This window comes from Lactuca sativa, chromosome 5 (assembly GCF_002870075.4).
Source record: "Lactuca sativa cultivar Salinas chromosome 5, Lsat_Salinas_v11, whole genome shotgun sequence".
In the NCBI taxonomy this organism is placed as follows: domain Eukaryota; kingdom Viridiplantae; phylum Streptophyta; class Magnoliopsida; order Asterales; family Asteraceae; genus Lactuca; species Lactuca sativa.
This window is the reverse complement of record NC_056627.2, coordinates 331,271,752-331,277,987: the sequence shown is the minus strand read 5'-3', so window position 1 is coordinate 331,277,987 and position 6,236 is coordinate 331,271,752. Positions and strand designations below refer to the sequence as shown.

Sequence of the window (6,236 nt, the reverse complement as noted above, 5' to 3'; positions counted from 1 at the left end):
CTTCCTACAAAGTAACGGTCACTACTTCGCCTACCCTTCCATTCTTCTCCTTACTCTTCATCGACCAAATTACTTTGCCTACCCTTACATTCTTCTCCTTACTCTCCATCCACTAAATTACTTCACCCACCCTTCCATTCTTCTCCTTAGTCTCAATCTATGTGGCTTAAAAGTTTTTTGATGAGAGAGAAGAAGATAAATCTAATTTCTCCATACTAGATAGTTGGAGGAGGAGAGCTTAATAGTAAGCATATGAAGAAGAGTATTCATAGGGAGATCATGTTCAGTTGCCATGTAGATCAAGAACATGGACAGAAAAACCAGTGGAAAAAAAAGAGGCATGGTTAGGATTTTTGTTTTAGAAGAAGGATCTTTTATTTGGCTGATACGATATAAGACGTATGACCCCAATTCTTTTCATATATTTTACAAAAGATTACTGGAATATAAATACAAATAATGAGAAGATAAAAAAAAGAGAATACAACAGGATAATAAAGAATAGAATCAATATAAAAATAAGGGATATTATCCGTTATCGTTGATAGAATCTCCGATCTAGGAAAGAGATTTTATTGTCAGACGCCTACATACCGAACCACCACTGATCACCTCCCCCCGCATAACCGCCACTAAACTCCGCCGCTATCGATTCTACTCTACCCCTTTTGATTTTGATCTTCATTTTCTATTTGGATCTATTTTTAGGTTAGGATTTTTTTTATTCAAATCAAGTGATATAGAATGGTGGTGAATGCTTTCTTCAAGATCTGTGTTTCTTGATTTTAGGTTTTGATGACCACACATAGAAAATAAATCCAGAAAAATAGAAGGATTAGCTTATGTGACAAACCACACAAACCAATCCTATAATTTGTTAAAATACATTACCTAAATATACCTAAACCTACATAGTTGACTTACCAGACAAGACAATAATGAATTATTTGTTTTGGAAATCTAAAGACAGTTTCAAACAACACAAATCATTTGGAAACAAGAATAATTATACATATATACATCATATATTACATTATTGATTCATGTTTACGCCAGTAGCACCATCCATTTCTTACTCCTTACTCACAAGCGACGTGGTTTATTATTTCAATCGGAGAAAAACACATTCATATCGACTGACACCTAACTTCCTTCCGTTTTTTTTAAGTCGAAGTTACATCACTACTTAGTGTTGTTATAGGTATCCAAGTCCTTGACCAGATCACAAAGGTAGTCCATCAGGGAAGTTGGATATGGTACACTTGTGTCAGGCTTCTCAAACTCAAACGTCCAAGTAGCCACCTCTTTATCACCTTTTTTGTCAACATTTAATGTGATTGTAAAGGTCTTGTATAGCTCATCCACTAGATCTCCTCCGATTACCTTGAACACAATTAAGTGGTTTTCATCATTGGCTGCTTCGATTATCTGTTTTGAAATTTTCTTCTTTCCCTCTTTTATCATGCAAAGATGCCAAGTAATATGTCAGTCAATATCACTACTACAAGAAAAAAAAAGTCATGTGCGGTTTCAGACGGAAATCCATAACTAACAATTTTGTTGTTTTACCAATGATTGGAAAGGAAAGTACCGACGAATTACCAGCGGACTGTTTTATCGACCGACGGATAAGTACTTTGACCACGTTTAACTTATTTACTGAAGGAAAGTGGTTGAACAAGTTTAACATTTTTATTCGTATGGATTTTCGTCTTTGATCCATCGCCAAAGTTAGGGTTTCTGTTTCTGTCACTAGTCTGTCGACCAGTACTTGAGTACTAGGTATTCATTCCGTGATTATCGACGATCTATTATGTCGATAAAAAATTAGGGTCCCTTCTAGTAGTGATATATATTATAGTTTTGAACTAGACAACTGGTTATGATTTTCTATCCAATTTTCAAACCATAAAGACACCAGATTCTACAAAAATTCATTAAACATGTACAAATGGATAAAGAACATAATTAGGGTTTGCCCTGTTACATACCATGAGTGTAGTGCCAAGAGATGACAGATCCAACGGTCCCCCTATCACCATCATGCAGATCACAACCATGAACCTTATCAGAGGATATCACAGCTATATCATTCGGGTTGTACCTAATGAGGTTGTAGATATCCCCCTTCTTACTGACCTCAACATGACCAATTAACTTTCCACATAGAGCCATCTCTCAAATTAATGACACAACCCTAAGCCACTTGTTTACAAGAGAGAGTTGATGAGTTTGTGGAAAATGTTGCCAACAACGTTGGCTTTAAATACAAATTTTTGGTTGCTTTACACATCATTAATAGTTTGATAAACTTACTTAATATTTTTAAGACAACACTTTGTAAACGTGTAACACAATAACGTAACCACTTTTTCTTGTTTTTAAGGTTGCAATTTGCATAGTAATTTATTATCTATAACCTTAAATAAATTCTTGACATAAAGGAATATGCTCTAGACCTTTATCGGATTTAATGGTTAAATTGCAAGAAAAAAAATCAGGATTAACTTTTTTGTCAATATAACCGAAACATAGAGATTTTTTTTGTAGATTTCCCTTTTTTTTCTTTTACCACGACTATAAAAGATAGAATTTTTCTTTCATCACATAAATTTTAAACTCTCATGATTTTTTAATTTCTTTCTAATAATTATTAAACCATTGTCATTTTAAAACCACACATTTTAATAATTTGTATAAAAGGCTTAATTTTTTAGTTTAAATATAACATTAAATGGTTAAATTAAATTGAAATGATAGTATACTATAAAAAAGACATTTTTTCTTTTACCAGATGTATTTGAAACTCTCGTTATTTTTTAATTTCTTTCTAAATATAAATCAGTTTAATCAAACATGTGTATCAATATTTTTCAGTTGATGAACCGATTGATATATTGTTTGGATTAATTAAGCTCATCCATATATATTCTTGGTGGTGGTATGCTACATGAGGATTCTACCTTTGGAATATAGACGGGGTTTTTTCATAACATCAATTAAATATAATCTTACGAAATAATTTTAAATCATAAAGATACAAAACATGTAGAATTTATGTTTGTCAAGCAGCAAAACAAGATGGAATTGAGAAGTGATATCGTAAATATAGACGAGGAAGATAATACTTCCGATGAGATAACGATTAGTTGCATAAACATGTGTTTTACGTGTTATTAACATAGACTTGGTCTAATTAAATAACGATATATATTAATTTATTTTAGTTATGTGCCATATTGCATAATGTTTAGTATTTTTTTAGTGCCTAGTTAAATAATGATATATATTAATTTGTTTGAGTAATGTCTCATGCATGTTGCATAATGTTTAGTTTTTGTAGTCCTGCATTTTTATATTGCAACTTTCTGGTTTCTTATGAGCTTAAGGCTATTTTAGTATGTTAATTTATTATTGCTGTGTTCTCTATATTATTTGTCTAGATTGATCATATATAGACAAATTATGAATAATTTGTTTTAACTGGGAATCCAAATTAAGACAGTTTCTCACAACACAAATTATTGGGAAACGAGAATATTGATCCATAAAAACATCACAATATCACATTACTTCAAAGAGATTCTTGTATATAATAGTACTACACCCCCGGGCATGTTTCTCTCCTTATTCACCATCTACGTAAACATACGTAGTAATTTATTCTTTCATTCAAATTCAAATTAAGAAACACACATACATGCATTCAAAGACTAAAAAGAAAACCTCCCTCCATTAATTTCCTTCTTTTATTAATTAATGTAGAAGTAGAAGTAGATGCTCCTCCACTAATTATTAGTGCTGCCTTGGGCATCCAAGTCCTTGACCAGATCACAAAGGTAGTCCATCATAGAAGTTGGATATGGTACACTCACATTAGGCTTCTCAAACTCAAAGGTCCAAGTAGCCACCTGTCCATCACCCTTTTGTTCAACATGCAATATGATTGTAAGGCTCTTGTAAAGCTCCTCCACTATATCTCCTCCGATTACCTTAAACACAGCCATGTGGTTTTCCTCATTCACTGCTTCAATTATCTGTTTACAAATTTTTCTTTTTCCCTCTTAATATTTTTCAAGCAGAGATCAATGCAAAATAAATTATCGTTAGTCAGTATGTCATATATAGTTTTGATTTGAATTAATGATTCATGTACTATCAATTTCAATGAAATAACCAGAACTAGGATTTGGTGTATGATCAAATACCATGAGTGTAGTGCCAAGAGATGATAGATCCAACGGCTCCCCTTTCACCATCATGCAGTTCACAGTCATGAACCTTATTAGGGGCTATCGCAACTATCTCATGGGGGTTGTGCCTGAAGAGATCGTGGAATACATCTCCCTTCTTACTGATCTCCACATAACCAATTAACTTTCCAGATAGAGCCATCGATCTCTTATGTATTTAATGCCACAGCCCTTCAACCACTGATATAGAAGAGACAGTTTAGGAGTTTTTGTGGAAAATATGGCCGATCACAGTTGGCCTTATATACAAAATTTTGGCTATTATTTTTTGCAAGTTCTTATCTCGCATTTAATACGGAAAACAGACATTTCATTAAATACTCACGTCACCTGGTAGTTGATAATCAAATGCGTAATTCAATGTGAAGCAATTGATGTCGTTCATGATCGAGTTGCACCACGTGAACACGTGGTGCAACCCTTGTACTCTACGTACCTTTTGGTTGCCCAGAAATTATGAAGCTAATGAACTGATGTTTTCCATGTCAGGATCAACGTCCAATAAGCTAATCATCATGATTGTTCATTTGTTCTCCATGTCGATCGGGATCAAATGCATTTTTGACTTGCAAGGTCAAATTATAGTTGATGTGCAACTTTCCATTTCTCATCTTCTTTCATTATGTGTCTGTGCTACTCTCTATTTCCTCATGGAAATATACGATTTTTCAAAGCAACTATGCATATAGTTTAGCAATGATTGAATTTCTCAATATAATTTACTCTTTATTTGGGTTCTTTTACAAGTTGCTCCCCAAAATGAAGCTGCATATTCTGATTTATTGATGTCAAAAGTTCGTTGGCACCATGTTTCTCATAAATCGGCATCTCCGGTCCAACCTCCTCGAATCGACATGCTCCTGCTGAATCCAAAATTTCGGGCAATTCATTATTCATTCCAATCTTCGAGAATAATCCACAATCAACATTATCTAATTATTTACATGGCCTAGCAGGGTCAAAACTTTCAGACAATTTGTAGACTATTAATTAAATATGTGACCATATTCAGCCCACTTTGTAAAATGAAACAATTAGTCAATTAACAATGTCCACATAATACAGAGGATTTAAAACCGAACCGGTTTGGGTGAAACCGGATTGCAAAATGAATCATTAGCACAGACATTCGAAAGTGATATCTAAACAAATATTGGATGTGTTGGTTTCATCACACCACTCAAAAATACTATTTAAACTCTCATAGTGCAATATGTAAGATAGTAGATTTATTGATTTTTAAAAGACAATTACATTGGAATATATAGAGAATATCTAAATTCTAATGGCTAAATCCTAAAGGGTTTTGGCCTAAACCTTAATCACTAACATCCCCCCATAATTTGATCGGGAGGGGACGATTAAACTGGAAAAATAAACAAAAAAATAAAACATAAAAGCTAGATGAAGATAGCGACAGTCACGGTGATAGGGCTCTGACGGTGACGGCTAACATCGATTTCTTGTCGGAGAAGAAGAGAGAAGAAGCGGCAGCTAGAGATGAATTTGTTGTAGAAGAAGAGAAGAGTGACGACGATGACGATCATGCATCCTGGCGGTAGAGGAGTCCGGAGAAAAGGCAGCGAGAAAGAAAGAAAGCTCGAGCTGCGACGAACGGAGTCAATTTCAGCGAGATCGGTGACTACAATGTTGATAGAGAAAGAGATGATTGCATATCAGAGATTGTCCGACAGAGAAGTTCCATTGGAGGGAGGCAACATCAGAAGGAGCTGAATTAGAAAAGAGATCTGAAGAAGATGCCAGCCGAGAAGGCAGAAGTAGATGATGCAGTAGAAGAAATCGATGAAAGAACTAGTTTGGTGTCGACGGCTATTTTATTATTAAGGCGTCATATATATATATATATATATATATATATATATATATATATATATATATATATATATATATATATATATAATGAAGGCACCTCCGACGTCTATTAAGGAAGGTCGTCGGAGGTGGAGGGCGGCGGCTGCAAAT

General features: G+C 34.0%; 1 protein-coding gene across 1 annotated transcript; it reads right to left on the bottom strand.

Annotated features, from left to right (window-relative positions):
• Nucleotides 1–989: 989 nt before the first annotated feature.
• Nucleotides 990–4,465, bottom strand: LOC111887607 (MLP-like protein 31). Its single transcript, XM_023883775.3, has 5 exons — nucleotides 4,209–4,465; nucleotides 3,790–4,063; nucleotides 2,271–2,283; nucleotides 1,992–2,175; nucleotides 990–1,454 (listed from the first exon to the last, which is right to left on the bottom strand). The coding sequence occupies exons 1-5, from the start codon at nucleotides 4,393–4,395 to the stop codon at nucleotides 1,183–1,185; spliced, it is 930 nt and encodes a 309-aa protein (XP_023739543.2). The 5' UTR covers nucleotides 4,396–4,465; the 3' UTR covers nucleotides 990–1,182.
• Between the last annotated feature and the right edge of the window lie 1,771 nt (nucleotides 4,466–6,236).

Coding starts and splice junctions, on each gene's coding strand:
- LOC111887607 (XM_023883775.3), bottom strand. CDS start 4,395: ATGGCTCTATCTGGAAAGTTAATTGGTTATGTGGAGATCAGTAAGAAG. Junction 4,064..4,208: donor CTCTTGGCACTACACTCATG/GTATTTGATCAT, acceptor AAAAATATTAAG/AGGGAAAAAGAAAAATTTGT. Junction 1,455..1,991: donor CTCTTGGCACTACACTCATG/GTATGTAACAGG, acceptor GCATGATAAAAG/AGGGAAAGAAGAAAATTTCA.